The 23,502-nt window shown below is 39.4% G+C and overlaps 1 protein-coding gene across 1 annotated transcript in view; it reads left to right on the top strand.

Moving 5' to 3' along the window:
* The window catches only part of Daam1 (dishevelled associated activator of morphogenesis 1), a 165,765-nt gene that overhangs the window by 118,496 nt on the left and 23,767 nt on the right, over positions 1 to 23,502 (top strand). Inside the window, exons 5-16 of the mRNA XM_076848356.2 lie at positions 273 to 367; positions 3,210 to 3,543; positions 4,136 to 4,246; positions 4,356 to 4,459; positions 5,612 to 5,678; positions 5,921 to 6,038; positions 6,471 to 6,609; positions 6,861 to 6,919; positions 10,023 to 10,210; positions 10,712 to 11,008; positions 11,304 to 11,411; positions 19,047 to 19,153. Coding sequence (XP_076704471.1) covers positions 273 to 367; positions 3,210 to 3,543; positions 4,136 to 4,246; positions 4,356 to 4,459; positions 5,612 to 5,678; positions 5,921 to 6,038; positions 6,471 to 6,609; positions 6,861 to 6,919; positions 10,023 to 10,210; positions 10,712 to 11,008; positions 11,304 to 11,411; positions 19,047 to 19,153 — 1,727 coding nt within the window. The remainder of the gene's footprint in view (positions 1 to 272; positions 368 to 3,209; positions 3,544 to 4,135; positions 4,247 to 4,355; positions 4,460 to 5,611; positions 5,679 to 5,920; positions 6,039 to 6,470; positions 6,610 to 6,860; positions 6,920 to 10,022; positions 10,211 to 10,711; positions 11,009 to 11,303; positions 11,412 to 19,046; positions 19,154 to 23,502) is intronic.

The following is a 23,502-nucleotide window of genomic DNA, read 5'->3' as shown; positions in this document are numbered from 1 at the left end:
TACTTAAGCATTTGGGCAACTTCATCTCAATTATGATTTCTAAACATTTCCCTAAAATGTTATTTAAAACTTAAAAGGCCTTGTAGTAAAAAACAAAACAAAACAAAAGAATAAATGGAATTCTTGGTGATGCTGTTCTATAATTGAACTTGTAGTAAACCTTAATTGCATATTTATGAATTATTGGATAGTAGCATGTAATCTGTGGACTTGCTTGTTTGTATGATAATTAAAAGTACAATTTGAAGAAGTGACTTGTTTTCTTTGCATAGAGAAAATCCCTGCTGGCTTTAGAGAAGGAAGAAGAAGAAGAGAGAAGTAAAACTATAGAAAGTTTAAAGACAGCACTAAGGACAAAACCAATGAGGTAATTCTTGCCTGGGCAGCATGTTCTTTCTCTCTCTCTCCTTTTCTTCCTACTTTATTTTTTGCACTAGACAGACTTCCAAGAATTTTTAAATTTTTTAACCATTGAATATTTAATAAATTGATATTCTTCAATTAAAAGACATGCAGAGAGTCATTGGAATTGCTAAAATTTAAAAAGAGATTAACAATAATGGCAAGAATGTAGAAAAAAATTGGGACCCTATTTATTGCTCTTGGAATATAAAATAGTACGGCTACTTTGGAAAGGAGGTAGGCAGTTCTCCAGAATATTAGTGTTGCCATGTGACCTGACAATTCTACTTTTAGACATACAGATAAGGGAAAAGAAGACATGTTCCCCAAAATGCTGCCCATAAATGTTCATGTCTACATTATTCAAAAGCCAAAAAGTAGAGTATATCCATCAATTGATGAATGGACAAAGTGTGGAGTATTGTCCACAGTGGAGTATTTCATGGCCATTAAAAGCAATGAAGTACCAGTAACAGCATGCAATCACCTTACAAACATTATGCTAAATGAAAGAAATTAAAAATAATAGATGGGCAGACTTTCTGGCAATAGTGATTCATTCCTTTCTGGTAATCAGTTTCCACTGTGTGCTTCCTCCACCGTCACTTCCATTCAGGCCTCTAGGATTTGGTGAGGTGTTGGTGTTCCCACAGGCACATTTCATTAGCACAGGTGCTATGAATGAAGCCAACTGGCTTAACCAGTTTGGTGATATTTGGATCCTGTGGTTGGGTATGGCTCAAAAATAATTGCTTTTCTTTATTTGATAATAAAATGCAAACTAAGAAAAATCTATTAATTCATTGAAAATATGGTGCAGTTTTAGGACAGAGGTCTTCTAGACTATCTTAATTAAACCAGTGTTTGCTTCAGTGTGTTCTACATGCCTGGATTGAATGGGTATCCAAGGCTAAATAATTTGGTAGTTTCTTAAATAGTAAGATAAGCCAGTGGTATTATCTCTGGAATTTTCAAGGGTTTTGACATGCACATAGGCATTGTGAATTATTCCCATTGATTGACTTTACAATAAAGGTTATAAATATTGATAAAAATTAATTTACAGTTGTTTTAGTCAACTATTTTTGCTGCTGTGATTAAAGGATCTGACCAGAACCATTTTAAAGGAGGAAAAGTTTATTTCAAGGCTCACGGTTCAGGTGTCTTAGTCCATAGAAGGCGGGCTCCATCCCTCAAGGCTCAAGGTGAGGAAGGATGTCATGGCAGAGAGTGTGGCAGAGGGAAGCAGCTCACATTGTGATCAGAAAGCAGAGAGAGAGTCCACTCGCCAGATTCAAATATATACCCATGCCGCAATTCCCACCTCCTCCAATCACACCCTACCACTTCAGTTACCACTCAGTTAATCCCTATCAGAGGATTAATTCATTGATTGGGTTGAGACACCTTTAGCAATTAGAGAAATGCAAATCAAAACTACTCTAAGATTTCATCTCACCCCAGTCAGAATGGCAAATATCAGAAGTACAAACAAAATGTTGGCAAGGATGTGGGGGAAAAGGCACACTTATACATTGCTGGTGGGAATATAAATTGGTACAACCATTATGGAAAGCAGTATGGAGATTCCTCGGAAAACTTGGAATGGAACCACCATTTGACCCAGCTATCCCACTTCTCGGTTTATACTTAAAATAAGCATATTACAGTGATACAGTCACATCATTGTTTATAGTAGCCCAATTCACAATAACTAAACTATGGAACCAACCTCGGTGCTCTTCAACAGAAGAATGGACAAAAAAAATTGGGATATATATATATATATATATATATATATATATATATATATATATATAAATATATTATACCAATTTATATATATATATATTATACCAATTTATATATATATATATATATTATACCAATTTATACACACACACACACACACACTCACACACACAATGGAACCTTAAAGAAGAATGAAATTATGACATTTGCCAGTAAATGGATGGAGCTGAAAAATATCATGCTAAGCAAAATAAGCCAATCCCAAAAAACCCAAAAGCTGAATGTTTTCTCTGCTATGCAGATGCTAATTCACAATGAGGCAGGACTATGGAAATTACTTTAGATTAGGTAGAGGGGAGTGAAGGGAGGGGAGGAGGTATGGGAGTAGGAAGGATAGCAGAATGAATCAGACATTATTACCCCATGTATACATGTAACTGCGTGACCAGTGTGATTCTGCATCATGTACAACCAGAAGAATGAGAAATTATAATCCATTATATATGATGTATCAAAGTGCATTCTACTGTCATATATAACTAATTAAAACAAGTTTAAAAAGTTAAAAAAAAAAAAGAGTAGGGAAAAGAAGAGTATTGTTTCAAAACCTCCTAGGGCTGCAAATAGTTATTCGTTTGATAAGCAAATGTCCTGGAGTTGAAGGACACCCTCTGACTTTTCTTCAACTCCAGGGTCAGCAGTCAGCACACAGAAGTGCATGGGACCTGGATGCTACAATAAGTCAGATCAGCAGATGATTTTAACCTAAGACAAGATATATATTTTGAGTGTCCTTTTGCTCATTTATTCAAATATGGTTCTTTGTACCAGTTGAGATGTATTTACATCAAATAGAGATTTTTTTTTTCTTTTTTTCTTTTTTTTCCTGATTCTGGCTAGATCATAAGAGGCGGGATTGAGAAGCCCTCATCAAGAGGCCTTTGGAACTTTTGGAACTGAGTCTTCTTTCTTTTCCCTGTCCTCCAAAGGTTGTCTGCTAAGGGCTATTGCAAAATCCCCAAGAGACTTAAGTCTGATGCGATTTTCTTTGACAGGTTTGTAACCAGATTCATCGACTTGGATGGCTTGTCATGTATTCTCAACTTTCTAAAGACCATGGACTATGAGACCTCTGAGTCTCGAATACATACCTCTCTCATTGGATGTATAAAGGCGCTAATGAACAACTCTCAAGGTCGGGCTCACGTTCTGGCTCACTCTGAGAGTATTAATGTAATTGCTCAGAGTCTGAGCACAGAGAACATTAAGACAAAGGTGGCCGTGCTGGAAATCTTGGGCGCCGTGTGCCTGGTTCCTGGGGGCCACAAGAAGGTTCTACAGGCCATGCTGCACTACCAGAAGTATGCCAGCGAGAGGACCCGCTTTCAGGTGGGCGCTCCCTCCCCTTCTTCTCTCACCCCATCCTTAACTGCACAGATAGGTGCCTTTTCCAGCCCTGAAGGGGGAACATGACTTGAGATTCCCTCCAGCAAGTGACTACTCACACTGTAACTTCCCTTCTTCTGGGTCTAAGGACCAGAAAATAGTATATACTTTCTATAGTCAACCAATCTGAGATTTTAGATTTACTGAACTTTAAAATGCAGGCCTGCAATACATCTTCTGTATCCAGTCAGTGGAATGTATAAAGGTGCTAAATTCTACAGATTATAATTCTTGATTTAGGATTGAAATGAAAAGTGAGATTATGTCAACTTTTTTACTCAAATGTAAAAATCAAGCTGAGGTAACCAAGTCTTTCATACTTGTATATAGGAACATGCATGCTGTAAATTTTTTTTAAAAGTATACTTTTTATACTGATGTCAAAGGAAAAAAAAGGTAGCTTTCTATAGATCAATGCAATTCTAACTAAACACAAGATTTTAAAAATTAACTTATGTGCATACAAAACTTTGCAAAATGAGCACAAGGTTAGTAATGATTCAGTCCTTTGTTTCTGTATCTGTATCCTTGATAGACCTTAATTAATGACTTGGATAAAAGTACTGGGCGGTATCGGGATGAAGTGAGTCTCAAGACTGCCATCATGTCCTTCATTAACGCAGTGCTAAGCCAAGGCGCGGGAGTGGTAAGAACCATCCATATTGTGATTTTAAAAATATAAAGAATAATTTTAAAATAAATTCTATCTAGTCTAAAAAGCACAAATATATATTTTATCATCCTTTTACTTTCAGGAGAGTTTGGACTTTAGACTTCATCTTCGCTATGAATTTCTGATGTTAGGAATTCAACCTGTAATAGATAAATTAAGGGAACATGAAAATTCAACATTAGATAGGTAAGTGAGCCTGTTCTGATCTGAGATAGTTTATCATGAATGTGGTACCATATTGAATGGCAGCCTGTGTCTGTAGCACGAGGAGCTCACACCAGGGTGTCGGTTCAGCTAATGATGTTTTTATCCAAAGACTTCATCTTTGAAGGAAGCAGCCTGTTGGGCAGAGAACTTGAAGTGGGTTTTGGCTTTAGACCTTAATCTGTATCCTATCCTCGGGTTGCCTTGTCCTTCCTATCTATCCTGGTCCAAGTCATTCATTTTTTCTGAACTTTAGTGATTTTTGTACTTACAAAAATTGGTGACCATAGTGATGACAATAATGACAACTATCTTGTTTGTTGCTACAATTGACTATAAAACTTATGGTCTCAGTACCCTTGATTGGCATTCTGTGAATGTCACCTTTCACTTCTTGTCCTTTTGTTCTTGTTTGCAGTCATTTTTATCATTTCTAAGATGGCCCCATTACCTCTCAGATCTTTCCTTCTAGTGCCCTTCTTCAATCATTCGCTGCAACATGCTCTTCTTGATATTCTGTAAATATGTCAGTAAAGCTCTTGCCTCAGGACCTTTGTACATGCTATTTTGTCAGCTTCAAAAAATCTTTCACAGCTGTCCAGATGTTACCTGTTCCCTTGTTCCCTGCAAAAAGACCTTTTCGAGCCACCGTATATTTTTACTTCACTTCCCTTTATTTTCTATTCCCTTGACCTGGATGTATTTGTCTACATAGACTGTATCAACCCCAGTGCACAGAATATGTGGGAGTAGGGGTTAATAAATTTTTGCATAAACAATGAATGACATGAATATTTCTTTTGTGATCTTCAGTTCAATAGCAAGTCAAGTATGGGTAGATGGGCTTATTTTCCACAAAGGGACTCCATGAGTGGAATCTGAACCTGATTATTTTTAGATTTGATATATATTAATTTAATAATTGTCTAGTATGTGCTATGCACTGTAGGTTTCTAAATTTTTACTTTATTTTGATCTTAATCTATTTTTCCCTTATAACAAAATTAAGTGAAGTCATTCAAGTATTATTACTATATATCTTTTGGAGATATCTCTGAAAATTTAAGAAAGGCCTATGTACTTGTGTTCGTAGCATGTTCTGCTTTTAATAACTTTTCTTTAATTATCTTTCAGGCATTTAGACTTTTTCGAAATGCTCCGAAATGAAGATGAACTAGAATTTGCCAAAAGATTTGAACTGGTATGTATACTTGTAATTATTCTGGTCTAACTCACCAGCTCACAGAATTTCTCCTTGAAAGGGTATTGTAGCCTTGGCATGGGTCAGTGTAAACTGTGAACAAAATCTAAGCTCTATTTTTTTTTTTTTTTTTAACCTAAGACACAGGATTTGTTTGTATTTGCCTTGGACTTAGTTATCTTGCATTGGGAGAATTGAAGAACTTGGGTGTTTGACTTTGATTTGTTTTTCCTGTAAAATAGGTTCACATAGACACAAAAAGTGCAACTCAGATGTTTGAGCTGACCAGGAAGAGGCTGACTCACAGTGAAGCTTACCCTCACTTCATGTCCATCCTTCACCACTGCCTCCAGATGCCTTGTAAGTGTTCGATTCCCTGGGGGGGTCAAGCGATGAGACACTGCCCACTGGGCTCTGTCTTCTGATTGGTGCTCACGGGGCTGGGACGTGTACACCAGGGATTACAGAACTCCATTTTATGACAGACCATGTCTTTCCCCCCACAGCTTAAGGGATACAGTGGAATTCACAGAATAAAATGAATTTATAATTTACTTTGACTTTGAAAATAAATATAAGCTTTACAACAGACTTAGAAAGGGGTAGAAAATACCTCTCAGTCGAATAAATAGTCATTAGATGTCAAAATTCCAGCATTTGGGGAAATGTTGGTGCAGATGATATAAACATCTCTTTGGATCTGTGGCTTTAAAGCGTGACGATTGTTGGGAAATACTCATCTTAGTTTACAAACAACTTGACGATTTCTTCCACCATTCTTTTCCTTTTTAGACAAGAGGAGTGGTAACACTGTACAGTACTGGCTACTGCTGGACAGAATCATACAGCAGATAGTAATCCAAAATGACAAAGGACAGGACCCCGACTCCACACCTCTGGAAAACTTTAATATTAAGAATGTCGTACGAATGTGAGTCTCTTCTTATTCCACTGCCTGTGACATAATGGTGATGATATAAGACATATATTTTATCCTAGGATCAAATATAAAGTCACTCTATAAACAGATGCAATATTTGTAAGCAACATCTGGGTTTCAATGGGTATCAAGCATGTACTGAGGATTTTCTCTGCAGTAGACTATTTTTGTACCCAGGGAGAATGCATTTAGTGGTCATCCTTTCACGTCTTTTGTAATGAGCACTCGTTTCACTTATACAGGTTGGTTAATGAAAATGAAGTTAAGCAGTGGAAAGAACAAGCAGAAAAAATGAGAAAAGGTAAGCGGTGAGGCCCTCACAATAGAAGACGCAGCGTTACTGATTGTTGGGTGACCCTGACAAGAGCAGGGGACATGTCGTTGGTTGTTGGGTGACATCCCTGCTCTTCCCATCTTTGTACTGACGTTTCCTGTTGACTTAAGAACATTAAGGAACCTTTCTTTTTCCATGTCTTGAGGGGTTTTTGCACAGGTTTTTTTTTTCTGAACCAAGCAATTTTAATTGTCATGCTGATTCTCAAATATTTTAGTCCTTGGCTTATAATCACATATATTTTTTGAAGAGTTTGTAACATATGCTGCTCAGTATTTGTTAATTCAAATGTTCTTAACTACCAATCATCCAGACCCTTCTTCTGCCCCATAGCTGCTCTTTAAGTACTTCAGGTCTTAAGAATTGGAATAAGGGACTCTAGAATTTTGAAATTTTGCCCAGAACTTTAAAAGAGAAGCGTAACCCAGCGTAACCCACTGGGTCTCAGCATCCCAATTCTCTCCATGACCTCAATTTGGCACCCATCATAAAAAGAGAAATCATGCAGAAAATCAATGACAATTGTAAAGATATGTGTTATAAAACTACAACAGGCCAGTTGTTAGTATTTGAATAAGTCTTTGATATTATCCCCCTTGTATTCCTCATGGTGCCAGCCACTCACAGAAATGGATAGCTTTCCTACCTCCTTCAGAATATTAGCAAATTAAAATTGGCCGCTTTGTGAGAACAGCCCTTATCCCAGCCACCGCTCTTTCACCATACTGGTCAGCTGACTTCCTTTTCCTTGTCCAAGTTACACAGTCACAGCCAATGAAATGCAGTAGCACTCACCCCATTAGTTAATGCTCTGAAAAGAATGTCCAGGAGATGGCTGAGCATTTCCTTTCCTCTCATCACATTTATCCTTTGCCGTTGAGCACAAAAGCACCGCTGATACAGGAAAATACCAAATGTGAAGTCCTATTCTGTTAACTAGTTCCCATATGTATCTATGCTGATCTCTAATAATTGAGGCTCTGCATGCATTTTTACAACTAAATTTCAGGAACTGCTGTGGAATGAATAGAAACATTGACTAAAAGTTAAGGGTAAAGGGAGATGAAACCAAGGAGAAAATGATCCACGAGTGGGTGTTTGGGGAATACTTTTCCACCCCAGAGCATGGAGACTCGCAGCTGAGGAGAGCACTTGGGACATAAGCATTTGCACCATAATAACTCCTCCTTCCCTGATTCCTTGAACAGGATAAGTCATGTCCTCTCTTCCCCTCCAGCCTCCCCTTCTGCAATGTGAAGATTAAACCTAACTCACAGGGATGTTGTGAAGATCAAGTGTCAAAACAAATAGAACGTTAGCCTGGTATCTGGCACAATAAATGACAGCCGTTATTACAAGATGCAGGTGGGATGAGATGGTAGAGGAGAAAATCCCCAAGGTCAGGGCGAGGAACAGAATAGTTTAAAGTGAAGTCATGGGTATAGTATAAAAGAAGAAAGATTGAAGATTTGATCTTCAGTCCTTTTCTTGGGCTTCAGGAAAGCAAAGTTAGATTCAAAAGGGCACATGTTGACAAATTAGTGAGGAGGCAGAGGCTGTGTAGAGCAGAAAGTTCCATGGACCTGAAAGGTGAAGAATATTTGGAGGAAAATTGTCTTTGGTGGAGAGCCTGCCCAGGAAGTACCCAATGAAAGCTTAGCAAATAATAGTCAATGCGGACTATGTATGGGCGTGTCTTTAGACTGGAGCTTCCCACACCTGGCATTACACTAGGATCATCTAAGGAGCATTTGGAAACCACAGTCTCCTAAGCCCTGCTCCAACCTACAGAATAACCTACTTAGTGTGGGGTCTGGAAGGTACTGGAATGTCAAGACCTCTTAGGATTCTGAGGCAGCAGGATTTGTCAGTGGCATTCCTATGAGAAGAACGCTAATCCCTAGGCTTGTTGTTTTCAATGAGAAAGGACATGATGACAGAAAAAGGAAAAGGTAGTTTTTAGATGCAGATCCAAGGAGGTCAGAGATGCATCCACAGAGTGGTAGAAGTGGGTCAGTGGTTAACTCCAAGGCTGCCAAAACCCAAGCATTTTAATGGTTCATGCCTCTCCCTGCAAATCACAATTCTGGGGGACACGAAAAGAGAAGGTCAGGGACAGAGACAACAAGAATCTAAATGTGTTATCAAACTCAAAAAATAGAGACCAGCTTTGTATAACTTAGCCTCAGTGGGTTATATCTCTAGTGGATTTATTGATATAAAAAGAATAGGAATTGGGGCCAAGTATTTGAAATAAAAATCTTCAGCCTAAACTTAATTCTTTCTCTTTTCCAAAGCTCATCACTCTTGTCAGCAAGCACATATTCGCTGGCAGTGTGAATAAGTGTCCTGCTAAATCGGGTGCCCTGTTCCATTAGAGCAGAACTAGGGAAGCAGGAAACCACAGCTGAGAGCTAATATTTTTCTCCCCACATTACTGATTTTCATGCTCAACCTACACTCCTGTCCTTAAGATATTTGATACTGAGATGATAACATTTGCTTTCCCGAGTTTTAATAGCTTGCTGGAAGCATAAAATACTTCAGATGGTCTTCTGAGAAGGGAATGGGAGAAACAAATTGGTGTCACGCTGATGACGTGGTCTGCAGCAGCTTCTAACCCTGTCAGAGCCTCCCTTTCAGCCCTTCCTCCAGTGGGACACAGATAGCAATCCTCACTCATCAGAACTGGACTTCTCCCTGTCCCATTTCTAATTTGTGAGAAGAGGCCTTTTTAACATTCGGGTTTTTTTTCCCAGTGAGGCTCAGGGGCCATTTCTGTGACAGGATTTTGAATTAGCTACCCAACATTCTCCTCCACAAGTAGTTACTCAAACTTTGTTTCATTTTTAGAATTATGGCCTCAGAGTCTCCACTTGGGTTCACATTGTAGTTAGTGGAGTTGTTCATCTGAAGCCCTTCAAGCATGAGCAACGTTAGCCTGGGGGTCTCCCTTTGGTGGGGAGGAGGAACGGTAACAAGCTGAAGAAGAGCTGGTTTTCTTTGTAGGAAAGCTATTTTTGCCTTGAAGAACCTCCCATTTTCATATTCGATTGTTTTTTATGCGTAGAGCACAATGAGCTGCAACAGAAATTGGAAAAGAAAGAGAGAGAATGTGATGCTAAGACCCAAGAGAAGGAAGAAATGATGCAGACCTTAAATAAAATGAAAGAAAAACTTGAAAAGGAGACTACTGAGCATAAGCAAGTCAAGCAGCAGGTGGCGGACCTCACAGCACAGCTCCATGAGCTCAGCCGGGTGAGGGCCACGGGTGTCTTGCGTTCTCCGTCAGCTGCCAAAGCCTTCCTTATCCTGGATCCCAGCAACCTTACATAGGCAATTTGCATAGATCTGAGATGTCTCATAGTCGATCACAGTAGCTTTGAGACCCGCTCCCTCTGTAATCTTGTATTGGTAGCAGAGGTTGGGGGTGGGGCACGTTTTTAGTACCAGCTCTGCACAAAAAGCAAAGGAAATCATATTAGCTTTTACGTGAAAATCAATTTCATGAAAACCAAGTTGTATGATGAGGTGAGAGAGCTGTGCATGCTCCGTAGATAAGCTCTCAAGTGTCAAATACAAAGGGTGACTCAACTGAGTCCATAAAGCCCCAAACTCACCAGGCCTTTAAACCCCTGTTCTCACAAATGCGAGATTTCTCTATGGTACCTACTTAAGGCGAAGTGACAGATTCTCAGAATCATCCAGTGCATTTCTTTCTTCCATTGATTTCCTCTTTTCCTCCTTGTATGTTTTCAGAGGGCCGTCTGTGCTTCAGTCCCAGGAGGACCCTCGCCTGGAGCACCTGGGGGGCCCTTTCCTTCCTCAGTGCCTGGGTCCCTCCTTCCTCCCCCACCACCCCCACCTCTGCCAGGAGTGCTACCTCCTCCACCACCTCCCCTCCCGCCAGGAGGCCCTCCCCCTCCCCCAGGGCCACCTCCTTTAGGGGGAGTCTTGCCACCCCCTGGTGCGCCAATGGGACTGGCGCTCAAGAAGAAAAACATTCCTCAGCCCACAAATGCCCTGAAGTCCTTCAACTGGTTGAAGCTGCCTGAGGTGAGCCATTGGTTCCCACGTTGCTGCTGGTAGGTTAGCCTTAGCTACTCGGTGTGTCCTCACTGAAAGAAAGAAACAGCCCTGAGTGCTAGAGGACTTCATTCTCCTGTGTGGACTCAGGGTTCTAACTCGCTCAGATATTGAAGTGGTAAAGCTTCTGAAATATTGACAAGCTGTTTGAGTGTTGTGTAGAATGAAAAATTGGGGAGAGCAGCACTTTTTCTAGAAATAACCATGCCTGTTCTTTATGTATACAACTAAAAACCAGAGAAACTTATTCACTTGATGTTTCTAGAACAAACTGGAAGGAACAGTATGGACCGAAATTGATGACTCAAAAGTCTTCAAAATTCTAGATCTCGAAGACCTGGAAAGAACTTTCTCTGCCTACCAAAGACAGCAGGTAACAGCATGTGCCCTCCAGATGCCAAAAAAAGCAAAATAATCACGTCCTTGTGCATGATCCCCAGGCCATCTGCCATAACTGTGATCTGATAAGCATCTTAGTTCTGTGCCGCATGGTCTGCCCTGCTATGTTCCTGCAAAGCAACACGGTGTGTGTGTCCTCATCTGTGTTCAAGTGCCTGTCGGTGTGTGTGTGTGAACAGTTGAAGGTATATGAGCTCTGTGTATCGCGGTATGTGTCCAAGACCTTGTCTCCATTGGTGTAAAGAGGTCTGTATTTTATTGTCACTGTGTGTAGTCAAAATGGATTGCTAGGAAAAAATAGGGAGATATGTGACCTATATTGTCACCTCACAGTATTTGTTTCTGAAGCCATTTTGGTTTACTGCTTTTTTAAAAAGTACATATCAAATGAATACTCTCAGAAACAAAATGCTTTTTGAAGTAGCCGGATGCTTTAGAAGCACGGGCAATGGTAAATACTGTAATTTGGCCGCTAACTAGAACCTGCGGAAAAGTTTTTAACTATATGTCATGGACTTGATAGGCTAGGAGGGGGGCTTGCAGAAGCTGAGCAAGTGTGGAGATGGCAGTGACCCAAACAGCACCACAGAAACTACGGAAAAGTGAGCAAAGCTTATGTAATAGCAGCAGGAACACGTGACTTGGTGCTTGCCAGCTATTCACATTGGCAAGACCCAGCAGGCATCATCTCTGGGTAAGCCCTAGGCACATCCAAATGGTACCTCTTGCTCCTCCAGAGGTCCTATTAGTAGAGTTCTTAAGGGTAGACAAGAAGAGACCACAGTGTATGGATAGTTCCAGAAGAACAAAAGAAAGGTGGGGCCCAAACAGTTGAACAGATCCCTGAGAAGGGAAAACTAAGCCAGGAGTGTGAGGAGAAAGAGGCTGGCCGGAGGAGAGGAATGGTGAAGGGAGCCCATTCTGGGGCTTTCCTTGGGCTGCTCCAGAAGGCCCTGCACTCCTGCATGAATCATGCCCAGGGTGGAGTACCGTCAAGCAAGCAATAGACTTCCTAGTTGGCTTACTTGGCTTGGTTCCCAAGAAAGAATGTCTCAGAAAAATACTAAGCACCAAGGGAAAAGATGGACTGAAACTAGGGGAGAAGCAAAAGCTAAAGATTTTTTTTCATTATTATTTCAAGTGGTCTTTAATGCATCTGAAATGGGGAGTTTCAGGGGGGCAGGGAGGATATTTAGCCAGAATATTTTGCTCAAAGAGAGGACAAGCTTCTCTAGCAACTGTTGTGCTAGTTTAATAAAGTTTGAAATAAAACCTGCCATAATGACATAAACCCTAAAACAAGGATCTTCAGCTGGGCCCCTCCATAAGTAAGAAGGCAACTCGTACAATATATTACACACCAAATAAATGAAAATGAAGAAAACAAAGGTATGGCATTGTCCAGTAAAAAGCAAGAGAGCTTAGCTTTGAAAGAACAAACAAAGAGTATGTCAGGAGTCATCCTGCAGGTGCTCTGAGCCCATCAGATGGATTGGCTGATTGGCTGCCACATGCTTTCTCCCTCCCACTTCCCCAGTCTCCTGTCCCAGGAAGAGTATCCCCTGGGCCTTGTCATGAAGTCATAGGACAATTTAGCAAATTTCCTAGTAATTCAAATGATCCTTTGACCTGATTACATATCCCACTGCTTTTCCACATGAGTTTCACTTGCTAATGCTGGTCCACGCTGGTTGCCTAAAATGAAGACTTGGGAACTAAAGAAGTATTTTAAAGGAAGGGAAAGCAGCAGTATCCCAAATGATGCTGTTCAAGTCTGGGCATGTGGGTTGCATTTATTATGAAGGCAGGTGGTTGAAAGACCCAAGGTTATAAGACTCATAATTAACTGGCTTTCAGCAGAAGGTGCAGGAAGATGCTGCCAAAATGCTCTGGGACAAATATGTGGACAATTCTCAAGAGCTTTGGGAGACAGGATTGCAGAAAGCCCAGCAATTGGGTAATTGTCTCCTAGCAACCAACACTGTTTAAGTAATCAGTAGCTATTCCAATCAGGATAGACTAGAACATGTTAGTGGTACTTAACAATAAGTAGATGGGTAAGTAGAATTAGTTGTGACCAGATTTTTCAGCAGCACTTCCTGAAGAAAAATTTCAACCTTTTGACACAAGAACGAGAGATGAGAATTTTTAAACCATAAGTATATTTTCCAAATGAGGGTAATTTAAGCCATTTTATTGGATTTACTAAATGTTGAGAGCCAGAAAAATCAAAAGATACAGACATTCTAGTTGGAATAAGTAGTACAGAGTAAAGGAAACAAAGTTCCTGTCATTGAATGTCCCCTGATCTCACGATGGCAACATCAAAGAACTATGCATTTTCATTTCAGTCTTGGCAGTACATTATATAATTATCACCACATTTGAACTGCTCTCTTTTCTATCCCCAAATGAACACTGGAAACCTATTTTTTTCCATGGTGTCTCCTCTTTCCTCCCTGCTGAGTTATGAAACCCTGGTCAAACTCTCTAGACCACATCCAGTTGTTTGGCTAGATAAATATTTCAGAGAGGCAGAGGAAGACATGAATATCATTACCTGCATGCATGCAATAGGACCCTACACAGAGTATGAATTTGAGAAATCTCAGCAATATCAGGTTAATTTATTTAGTTGAATGAGGAATGACGCTTAGGAAGTATATACATATGTGTCTATATTACACATGTATAGCAATCTACTTTGAAAGATTAAAATGTGTTCAACTTTTGCAGAGTTCCACAGTACAACATATAGTATAAAAGCAGAGGCAAGAAAATCTGTTAATAACCATAATATGAACTAAAAGATGATAATCAGTATTAAGTATCCATTACATTTCTGATGCTGAGTATTATAAACATAGTTCTCAATGTTATCAACCCTAAAATTTAACTCTCTAGGAGTTCTTTGCTTATTTTCTTATTTAATACTTACCCTTAACTCTATGAGGAGGATATTATTCCTATATTACAGATACTGAAAATTTGGTTTAGTATGTAGTCAGTGCCCCAACAGGTAGCATAATCAGGACTTCAAAGTGGCATAGTTCTCAGTTTCACTTTGTTCTTAATTCATGGTTTTATTCATTATGAATACCAGACTTTGTAGAGGATTTTCTTTAACTCTAGTTTTAAGAACAAGACCACTCCTAATAAAATTTTTTCCAGTGCATTTATCAAAGGTGTGCAGAGCTGATTGTGTAAGCTTATGTGCACATGAAAAGGAATTTAAAAGCATGCTGTTATTTCCCTGCTCACATTCCAAAACGTCATTTGAAAGTCAATTTCTTGAATCTCAGGACTTCTTTTTCCTCACTGAAATTACATCAATACTGATTTCCAAGTCAGCCACAAGAGACTTAGTACATAGTGTAGCATGTTGCTTAGTAGTATTATTTCAGATACAATTAAGCAGTATTCATGTCTGTTTTATGGGAAAATTTCCTCCTGACATGCTGTAAACTCATTTCTCCTTATCTATACAGTTGAACAGAAGGAGAATAAATGGAAGAGAGTCATGGCTCTATAGCAACATATTAACACTCTGGCTCTCTTCCTCCCACTCTTTGCCCAAGGATAGCCCTTCATTTAAGATCCTGTTATCAGTACGTGATATAACATTTCAAATCCTCTGTGCTCCGATTTAGGGAACAAGAGATAACTAGTGTCCAGTCTTTACTGGACACCAGTTATCTCTTATTTACTAAATCTGACCTTTACTTCTAATATGTAATATATAAGTCATTTTTGAGTCCCATGTGAAACATGAGTAATATCTTCTTCTGACTTTTTATAAATGTTCAAAGTTTTTTTCCTTTTATAGTTTTCATTATTCTGTACCTCTAATTTGTACATTAAAAATGATATGATTTAACATAATTATTTCAGCAACCTTGACCTTTACCCTTGGCATATGAAGGCAAAAAAGAAAATTGTGAATAGTGTTTTGTTTTTTTTTTTTCAGTCTGGATTGGGCTTCATGGTAAGGGTTAATCAGATACTGATTTTTATATAAGTATTAGTAGATGCATTTTTTTTTCTGTAGAGAAATTCCCACCTTTAATTAGATTTTACCAAGATATTTCAAAGATTGAGAATTGTTCCTATAAGGATCGTCATTATCTATGAAGTATTAGGTCATTTCTTCTTTGTGGATTCCTATTTAGAGCACTCTATCATCAGTGGTTCCTAAAAATGCAAGTGCCCTAAGCACTTCACCATATCATCCAGAAAAATCAGACATCCTGTTAGAGCCAAATATAGGCGATCCTATCATATTTTACCAAAGCCAATTAGAAGTATCTTTTTATATTCCCTTCTGATTTTTGAGTGAATAATTTAAGGTTCCAAAAAGAATATTAACTTACTTCTTCAAATAGGCCTGGAAGCATCTTTATTTCTAACATGCCCCTTGTAATGAAACTCATAAGGTTTGTGATTTTTATTCATAATATATTAATTAACAGACCTTTAAGGAAGTGTAATCTTGGGCTGGGATTATGGCCTCCCTGGCATGTGTGAGGGACTGAGTTTAATTCTCAGCACCACATATAAATAAATAAATTAATTGATTAAATAAAGGTCCATTGATTATATATATATATATATATATATATATATATATATATATATATATATATATATATATATAATTTTTTTTTTTTTTTAAGAAGTGTACTCTTTAGGCTAGCAATTAACCAAATCCTCCCATGGCATTCTTTATCCTCACCTCTGGAAAGATAAGATGTGTGACATAGCTATTAACAGTCATACTTATTGCTGCTGGTGGTAACAAAGGAAAATCTTGACAGCCTTTCTGCAGCTTAGCTGAAAGAACAAAGAGGCAAAACATGAACTTGATTGTCAGTTTGAACAATAAAATAATGTCACATGATACCTTTCTAGTATTGAGCTCATAAATGACTGTGAGATACTGTGAGTGATGCTTGACCTGCATCCTCACATTTAATAATCTAGCTGTTGACCCCATTTTACAGATAAACTGAGCCCCAAGTCACACAACCAATAAATGACAGCTGCCTGATTCTATAGACTAGTACGCTAGAGGTCAGAAGTCCCAATTTCCTGATAAATGGGATCAGAAGATATAGGATACTTGGCCAGAGAACTTCATAAGTTTCATCTTTGATGGCCAGATGGAGCAAGATCTAAGTTCAAGTAGCAACTTTCTCTTTAAGAAAGAGGGTGGGGGGAAAAAAAAGAAGAAGAAGGGTTAAGATGACCTCATGGGGTTCATTTCACCATAGTCTTTTCTGCCCTTGAAAGGAAACTACTTTCACAGAAGAGTCCTAAGGAGCTTCTGAGTAGAAATCTTGGCAGTTATAATAGGGACAAAAGAAATCTGGGCTATCAGAGGAGAAAAAATATTTCTTGTGGTTATCAACTTATTTTGTAAATGCCTTTCTAGCAAAACAGTCCTCCTTGTATGGGTAAAGCAAGGGGAAGAAGACACACTCTGTTTCCCACTAGAAGAATTATGTGAACGGCTCATCTGTGTAAAATTGGCCTTGGCAGTGCTGCCAAGACCAGTGAGACCTTAAGGAATCTGCTGAGCAAATGCTGGTTGTGCAAGCTATTCACCCAAAAGCTGGGGTGTGTTTTGCACACCAAAGCTTTATTCATTCCAGCCTTGCAAAAGTATACAATGAAAAAAATGTCACTTTCTCATAACATGTCAATTACCTCTTCTTCTTTCCCTTCTTCACTCCAAGTCTTTTCTAAATACTATTCCAAGATGAGGCTATTGCCCCAGGGTACTTGAACAGCCCTGGGGCAGTCGGGATGGGCCACCAATGGCTGCATACCCTGTGAACCACTGCTTGCTTCTGGATTGCATGTTCTTTTTCCTCATGCAGACCCCTTACACCTTCAGGCATTATTCAGACCCTCTTAGGGATACTGAGGGTTAATATCATTGACTTAGGTTGTTCAACTTGTCTCTTCTTAATCCTCACTTATGATTTAAGAAGATAGTAGATTATTCCAACATACAACCCCAAAATAATATTTTTCTGGTGGTACGGAACAATGGAAAGGTGACTCAAGTAAAAATTTATGTGTTAAGTAAATGGAGCCCAGTCTAAGAGGATTTGTTCCTTACGCAGCTTGGGTCCCTTTGGAGTATTCTAAGTCCTTTTCCACTTTAAATTTCATTTACCAACATTGGCAATTGCGTGCAACACATGTAGACATCCTCCTCTACCCCAGTGCTTTGTGCTGTGCTCCTCACTGTATCTTCAGCCAGACTCTCACAGTCATCATCTCTCATTGGCGATCGCAGGAGCAGTTATCATCTTTTACCCTGCACCACCAATTTCCTTGACTGCTTTGTCTTTCCCCCGTTTATTGCTGTGATTTCTGAATTGCATGTATCTGATTTGCCTTTTCCATGCCTCTGCCATGGCTGTAGGATTTCTTTGTGAACAGTAACTCCAAGCAGGTAAGTGAGCTACTACCTAAACCTTGCTTCATGTAACTTCTTGGCTCACTATAAGCTCGAAACTTCTCAGTGATCCTGTTTTGTTGTTTAGAGAGTATAATGCAATGTCTAGGTAATTCCCCATTGGGTTTCAACTCTTACTTTAATATCTGGAGGTATGCCTGAAGCCTCGCCACAAGAGACACTGGCTTTGGGTCTCAAGTTGATTCATATTATAGATTCTATATTGCCTTTATTTCCTAAACTGTTATACAGTTCCAGAGCTCTTTGGTTTCCTTACATTTTTAAAACACCATAATCCATTTTTAATTGATCTTGACTGCTAATAATATCAAATTTGCTATTTATCAAACTGGTCCATGTTTTCTTCACCTTGAACCTTTTGTTATTATCTAAACCTCTGATGTGCAGTTTAATCAAATTGCATTTTATATATAATTGATTTATGCCTATTCCACCATAATTGCGACTGGCCCTCACTCCTTAGTACAGCCCAGAATCTGAAGTGGTGTTTAATTGTTAATTCAGGTAACTGAGCTCATGTCTTGAGCTGCCCCCTCCCCACTGTCCATCAAGCTTCCAGTGTAATGAAAGGTGCCATCTGGCCTTGGGAGCTTCCTGTTGCACATGAAGAAGTTTGGGAGGGTTTATTGTTCAGCTTTTTGAAGTGCTCAGGATGCAAATGGTTCTGGGGTGAATGGACCCTGCAGTTGGTGGGACCAGCAATGGCAAGCCTCAGCTGAGCTTGATTCATAATGACAGTTCTTCTGTCTGCTGTCTGTGGGGATTTGGGGGACAAAAGGAGGACATCACTCATTGATAATTTATGCACGCTTAGCATCTTCAACTTGGAAGCTCTGTTCTTCCAGATAATGCTTTTTCAAATGTGGGTGGTCAGCTTTTCTTATTTCTCTTTACCAACTAACTAGATTGTAGCCTTTGTTTCAATGCCACCACCTCCCTACACTCCCCACCTCACCATCTCAGTCTCGTCCAGCTGTGTACGTGTATAGTGTGTGTGTGTGTGTGTGTGTGTGTGTGTGTGTGCGTGCGCGCGCACTCGTGTACGCGCGTGTGTACACAAAATGTGAAGTCTGGTGTCTGAAAGTCACTGACTTTGATGGATTTCTTTTGTGCTCTTTATAGAAAGAAACAGATGCCACCGATGACACACTGAGTTCCAAAATGAAAGTCAAAGAGCTTTCAGTGATTGATGGTCGGAGGGCTCAGAATTGCAACATCCTGCTGTCAAGGTATTGTTGAGGTTGAGTAAACATTTCTAGTAGGACCAACTTTTCTATTTTGTGGCTCAAAGCCACGCATTTATCATTTCATTTGAATCACTTTAATTGTACCTGCTGAGTACAGATCTTTGGGTTTCCTTCTGTTTAGAGGGAAGACTCTTGGGGTCACTTTCCCTAGTGAAATATGTCAGAGCTGGATGCCAATTCTCTTAGGGTTTCATTTCCACAGACTTCCAGATTTAAATTAAAATGTATTCTAAGTCAGTATTTTCTTCCCAGGCCTTTAAAATAGACTTGACTCGTTTTATACTTCTTGGCTGTCTTTGAGTAACACTGTCACAGAATCAGGACCCACATTGATGGCTCTTTATTTTATTTTGCTTCCTGTATTTCACCTTTTTATATTTTAAGCTCATATGATTTCATGTTCTTTTTGAGTTTTTTTGTGCCTAAAAATCTGTGTAAATCTCAAACTTCAGTGAAATATTAATTTGTCCCATCCAGCCCTGTTCAGAAATCTTTCTTATAATTAGTGAACCATCACAGCCTTAGAACTTGAAAAGAAGAAAGGAAATTGGGGAGCCTGGAATCTGATTGCAGCTTGAGGCAAAGTTGTCAGGTCATTCTGAGCATTTCGAGTAACTTTTCTATATCTAGTTTCTTCTTTTCTCTGAAAGAGACTTCACAGTAGGCAAAGATACCCAATGCTTATGAGAGGCATGGAGATATAAAGAATGCTGAATGTGGGGCTTTAAAGATAAGTTACATTTTGGAAGGAATGTCGTATGTGCATAAGGCTGGTATAAGGTGACTATCAGGAAAGAGGGAGGGAAAGTAGAGGTCCTTATTAGATCCCCTTAGACTGAGTTTCTTTTAACACAAAACGCTGCTGCTAGGTTTTCAGCATGGAAGCTTGATTGTTGGCCAGATACAGGTTACGTTAGGGAGCAAATGTTTCTTTCAGTGAAAGAGAAATTGAACCTTAGTGAGATCCCTGAATTTTAATGCAACTTGTAAGGTAACATGAACCACCCGGTTAGTATTTCATTTCTGCTCTAGCTGGAAGCTATGTGAATGGGCAGGCGCTGTATTTATTCTAATTTTTGCTTCATGAACCATGCTTAGGTTAGATAAAGTATCTATCTGCCTTAAGAAGATACTTACTTTCAAGGTGTGCTTAGTTTTCTTCTATAGCGTGAACTGTTTGTTTTATTATCTTCTTGCAAATAACTTTCTTAATTGCAAAACTATTTAAAGATTTGGGGAAAGATATGTGTGTGTGTGTGTGTGTGTGTGTGTGTGTGTGTGGTGTTTAATGTGAGACACTTTCCCTATATATTTTTTTGCTTTTGCAATCCAGATGAATACTTTGAAGCAGCTTGATAAAGAGAGCTATCACCCTGAACTTCTTTAGCGTCAAACTGCTTATAGAGTAAAAACTGTGACCTAGTTTCTTGTAGACAGATTATCCTCAATGCTAAGTGCCAGCCAGGATAATTACACTAGTTATAGATAAGGTTACAACTCTTTCTGGCAAGATTCCCTTTCCATTATTGAAGGAATTATTTCTTATTCTTGGTATATGATTCCCTTGTTACCCTAAAAGTGTCAGAGCTGAAAGTGACTTAGAACTTGTATGTGTCTAAACTCTCTGGGAGATGATTTAAAGACCTTGTGTTGTATCTATTAGATTATCTATTAAAATCTACTTTGATGAGTATGTTTTGTTACAATGAGCACAATTAAAAGGCATTTTGTGGCTAACAAAGTAATTCTGGGTCCCAGTTGACCTTATTGTTAGTTGTGCCTTATTGATTAGGTTTAAAACCTCCTCTCCCACATGATTCAGTACCACTTCCTTTTCTCTCCGTGATGAGATGTTTTACTCTCCCATCAGCAAAGCGAAGGCTGACATGTTAAATATGCTGTGCTAAAAATGAAAATAATCAAGCTGATTTAATGTGTATTATATTTAGTTTTTCAAGCAGTTTAATTTTTTTTATTCTCCCCTTTTCATTGACAATTTATTCCTATACACAAAAGAAAGCTAGGAAAAGCCTTAAAGTAGGGAAGAAATAAATGAAAGTGGATCTGATACCTTTTTTCTGGACAGTCCCCACTTTGGAGCATGTATTTGCCTGACACTGTGCTAGGTGCCAGAGGATTTACCAAAACGTAAGGTAGCGTTGCTGCCTTTGAAAGCTCAAGGCTGACGGGAGAAGAAAAATGACACATACAAGAAGACTTGTGAACAAGGAACAAGTCAGGGGTCACAGGAGCTCAACCAGGTATGAGAGGGCCTCCAGCAATAGTAACCGGAAGAAGTGGGTCCCAAAGGGCAGAGTTACATGGAGGCTTGGAGCAGCCAATCAAGAGAGGCCTGCATGGCAGCAGAGGATCATAGACTGAATTGCTGATACTCAGTAAGAAAGGCTGGGATTCACATCATATGCTTTTATAAGGACATGAGTCAGCCCAAGATCAAGTCATAATAACCTTCTCCTCAACAAGATCAGGAAAGTAGTAGCTTTGTAGCAGATTTGTGAGAATTAGCCCTAGTGTGTATGAAGTCCCTGGCAGGTGCCTATATGTGGTAGCCGCTCAGTTAATGGCCTGTTTATACATCATGGGAGCAAGAGACTGCAGTTTGTTCAGGAGTTCAGAATGTGTTTTATTAACATTTTAAATTTGGTCTCAGGGCTTTGCAGGATGAGTTGGAAGGGGTCAAGAGCTGAGTGCAGAGGGAGCCATGAGATAGGAGTCTTTCTGTTGTCCATGAGGGACCCTTGATAGGACTGGGAGTCTGATTTTGTGCTTAGGGACAAAGACTAGGATTATTTCAAAGATGATGTCAAGATTTCCTACCTTTCCATCTTTCCTGTTTCCTATGTATTTCAATCCCAAAGTCTAGCAAACTTCGTTATTTGTTATCTGACTGATGAAGGATTTATTTCCCAGCAATCATTAGCACCAAAGTCCACCACAGTGAGAGCCAGTGGCATATTCCATGGGTTGTATTTTCATGGGCCCATGTGCCCACAGTGTTTGGTTATATTTTAGAGCTCCCCTCACATGCTACAAAATCTAGGGGACCCCTTGTTAGGAACCTGCAGTGGCCTCCTGGAGCCAAGCAGGCAGGTCTCCTCAAGTCTGGTAAGGAAGGTGTTTATTGTTTACAACTTTAGTCCTCAAGTTCTCAGAGAGGTGTGAATTTGAATGGGGAGCTCTAGGGACCCAGGAACATGCCTTTTACAAACTCAGAAGAAGAATGGAGAGGGCAGGGTATACCTCAGAATGAAAAGCCATTAAGAACTTGATCTGTTCGGTTGTCTATCAAAAACCAATTTAATGAGCACATATTATTACAATAGTTCCTCAGCAGGATAAGCAGCTTTTCTGTTGTATGTATATGGGCGACAGTAGCCATCTGAAACACAAGTTTTATTCTCCAAAACAGACCTCTTCTTTCAAAAAATGAAGAGAGAAAAAGAAACTTGGAAGCAGGTTTATATTGCAAAATGAACCCACCTAAAACACAATTTTATGAAGTGTTCTGCCATTCTTTTTTTTCCAGATACTCACTTGACATGGCAGTCAGGGTGTCGTAAACCACAGAAAGCTACTTTAAATAGGGGGATTTGGCTCCAATCCACTGAAACAGAGCTAGGGCTGATCTAGCCATCCATCCTTAACTTGTTTTAATTATGCCTGATGTTCCAGCTCTCTCCGCAAATTTTTGAAATGCTTGAGTAGAACAAGGTAGAGTTAAATACTGTTTAAAGATGCCTATTTGTTTCCTGCCTTGTAAAGAAAGTTGAAATGGGTGTCTCTAAAGGTGCCACCCTTCAGCATGACAGAATACTGCCAAGCTTTAAAAGCAATTAAAAGCCTAGAATTGTTAGGGTCCTTAAATTACAGAGATTAGAGACTCATTCTGTGGATGACAGATGATACTAAGAACTCTGCAGCCTATAGAACCATCCCAGCCGGCGGGGAACCCTTCTCCCCTCCCCCCCTCCCCCAAGGTAGGGTTTCTTTTTCTGATCCAACAGGCCACGTGTATGGTGTTATGTTGACAGGTAGATTTTCTTAAGTACTATCCATTAAAGTCTCCAGTCCCTTTGTGGACCACATTAAGAGAAACCAGAATTGTTATGAATTAGAGCTAGTGTTTAGTCCAGACAGCCTCTGGGGGTTGAGGAGCATAAATATATACAATTTCAAAAGCAAAAAGTTCTGCACTCCATATGGGGAGCTAATGAAATGCAAATCTGATACTTCAAGTATTGTTCTCGCTCTGATTTTCAACTCCTTTTCTTTTAAATGCAAAACAGAAGGACGGAGCAGAACTACACCAT

The sequence above is a fragment of the Callospermophilus lateralis genome, chromosome 3 (assembly GCF_048772815.1).
Source record: "Callospermophilus lateralis isolate mCalLat2 chromosome 3, mCalLat2.hap1, whole genome shotgun sequence".
Classification (NCBI taxonomy): domain Eukaryota; kingdom Metazoa; phylum Chordata; class Mammalia; order Rodentia; family Sciuridae; genus Callospermophilus; species Callospermophilus lateralis.
This window is presented reverse-complemented; position numbering and strand designations above follow the sequence as displayed.